General features: G+C 30.7%; 1 protein-coding gene across 4 annotated transcripts in view; it reads left to right on the forward strand.

Annotated features, from left to right (window-relative positions):
• The window catches only part of LOC101884022 (uncharacterized), a 70,148-nt gene that overhangs the window by 35,471 nt on the left and 32,177 nt on the right, over positions 1 to 2,500 (forward strand). For all 4 annotated transcript variants that reach the window (XM_073935615.1, XM_073935617.1, XM_073935616.1 and 1 more), the window contains exon 3: positions 1,788 to 1,890. In XM_073935615.1, coding sequence (XP_073791716.1) covers positions 1,858 to 1,890 — 33 coding nt within the window. In that variant the 5' untranslated portion in view covers positions 1,788 to 1,857. The remainder of the gene's footprint in view (positions 1 to 1,787; positions 1,891 to 2,500) is intronic.

A 2,500-nucleotide genomic window follows, 5' to 3' on the forward strand; every position in this document is an offset into this window, starting at 1 on the left:
TAATTACTATAGTTGGTCTGTTACCATAGCAACTATCGAATCAGCAAAACGGATAGTTTACTGTAGTTGTTGTTACCATAGCAACTATAGAATCACCACAACAGACTGATTACTGTAGTTGTTGTGTTACCATAGCAACCATAGAATTACGACAACAGATTTTTTACTAGAGTTGGTGTGTTACCTAGCAACTATAGAATCAGCACAACAGATTAATTTAGTTGTTGTGTTACCATAGCAACTATAAAATCACCACAACAGATTGATTGCTGTAGTTATTGTGTTAGCATAGCAACTATAAAATCACCACAACAGATTGATTGCTGTAGTTATTGTGTTAGCATAGCAACTATAAAATCACCACAACAGATTGATTACCGTAGTTGTTGTTACCATAGCAACTTTAGAATAAGCACAACATGTTGCCATAGCAACTATAGACTTACCACAACAATCAATTACTATAGTTGTTGTTGCCATAGCAACTTTAGAATCAAAACAACAGATGAATTACTATAGTTGGTCTGTTACCATAGCAACTATAGAATCAACAAAACAGATAGTTTACTGTTGTTGTCGTGTTAACATAGCAACCATAGAATCACCACAATAGATTTTTTATTATAGTTGGTGTGTTACCTAGCAACTATAGAATCACCACAACAGATATATTACTGCAGTTTGTGCATTACCATAGCAACTATATTAAAGCACAACAAATGAATTACCGTGTTTTATTATAGGATGGTTCAAAAACACTGTGTGTAAAGTGTACTATAAATTACTATAGCATTTGTACATGTAGGTAATTCTTATTTTCTTTCAGGAATATAGAAAAAGGTTTTATTTATCTACAAGTTTTGCTAATTTGTTTTGTTTTTAGAGTGTCCGCAGACATTTAGTCATATTTTACAGTAAACACGAGCTGCTTTTGTGTGTGTTTGAGGTGTGATGTTCACTTCATAGTGCACACTTTATAGTCTGCTGGTGTGAGTGAACATCTCCCTCTAGTGGAAAACACACACACACACACTCACTTATCAGTGCATCTTCTGAGTAATGACTGCTTTGATTTGTTTAATTGGTCCCCATATAAGTATTCTCTGTATTCAAGGAGTTATTTTCATTTCAGTTTTATTATGATTATTATTATTAATTATGCCCCATTAAATATGACTGATTCCATACGAACACAATTTCAGTGGAGTATCTCACACCAGAGCATCTCACAATTATTTAAACATTAATTAAACATGTAATTATTAGTATTTAAGACTGAAATGGTGTTTAGCTTTAGCAAACCTTAAAAGAAGATATGTGTGCATCAAATAATATCATTTTAAAATAATGTAATAAAAGCTTATATTGAGCACTAAATTAGATTATCCAAGATTATGGACAATTGACTGTATTTTAAATACTAGTATATATTAATAATATGATAAATTATTGATTTGTTAATGGGAAATGAGTAAAAAATATTAGCAAATTCATATACTGCAAAAATATTTTCATAATTCTAGAATAAAAGATTTAATTAATATTAAATTATTCTGTTTTTCAATTACTTTTTAAAATTTATTAAACCTTTTATTTTAAAATGTAAGCTAAAATCTGAGAAAATCCATCTGTTTTATATTTTTTAGATGTTGAAATACTGTTTTAGTGACTCTGTGTTTAATCGCTCTGATAATAACGTGACTTTATTTGATTTTTGGCATGAATTACTCCTCAAACTGATATTCGTGTTTGTTTTATTAACGGATGTTCCTTTACTTGTGTTTCAGAGGCGGTAAAAGAAGAAAAAAAGTGCTTTGGGTGTAAAGACCGACCGAGTGTTAAAAACGCATTAACGGGATGCCAGGAATGAGCGCGCAGGAAACCAGCACGGTAAATATAATGAAGAGCATGGTACATATAAAACTGAGAAATAACGGCACAGTAACTATAATAAAGAACATGCTACATACAGTTGAAGTCAGAATTATTAGCCTCCTTTGAATATTTTTTTCTTTTTTAAATATTTCCTAAATGATGTTTAACAGAGCAAGGAAATGTTCACAATATGTCTGATAATATTTTTTCTTCTGGAGAAAGTCTTATTTGTTTGATTTCGGCTAGAATAAAAGCAGTTTTTAATTTTTTAAACACCATTTTGGGGACAAAATTATTAGCCCCTTTAAGCTAAATTTATTTCTGATCATTATACAAAAACTTGCCTAATTACCCTAACCTGCCTAGTTACCCTAATTAACCTAGTTAAGCCTTTAAATGTCACTTTAAGCTGTATAGAAGTGTCTTGAAGAATATCTAGTCTAATATTATTTACTGTCATCATGGCAAAGAGAAAATAAATCAGTTATTAGAGATCAGTTATTAACACTATTATGATTAGAAATGTGCTGAACAAATCTGCACTCCGCTAAACAGAAATTGGGGGAAAAATAAACAGGGGGCTAATAATTCTAACTTCAACTGTATAATACAGAGCATGGTACAT

The sequence above is a fragment of the Danio rerio genome, chromosome 21 (assembly GCF_049306965.1).
Source record: "Danio rerio strain Tuebingen ecotype United States chromosome 21, GRCz12tu, whole genome shotgun sequence".
Classification (NCBI taxonomy): domain Eukaryota; kingdom Metazoa; phylum Chordata; class Actinopteri; order Cypriniformes; family Danionidae; genus Danio; species Danio rerio.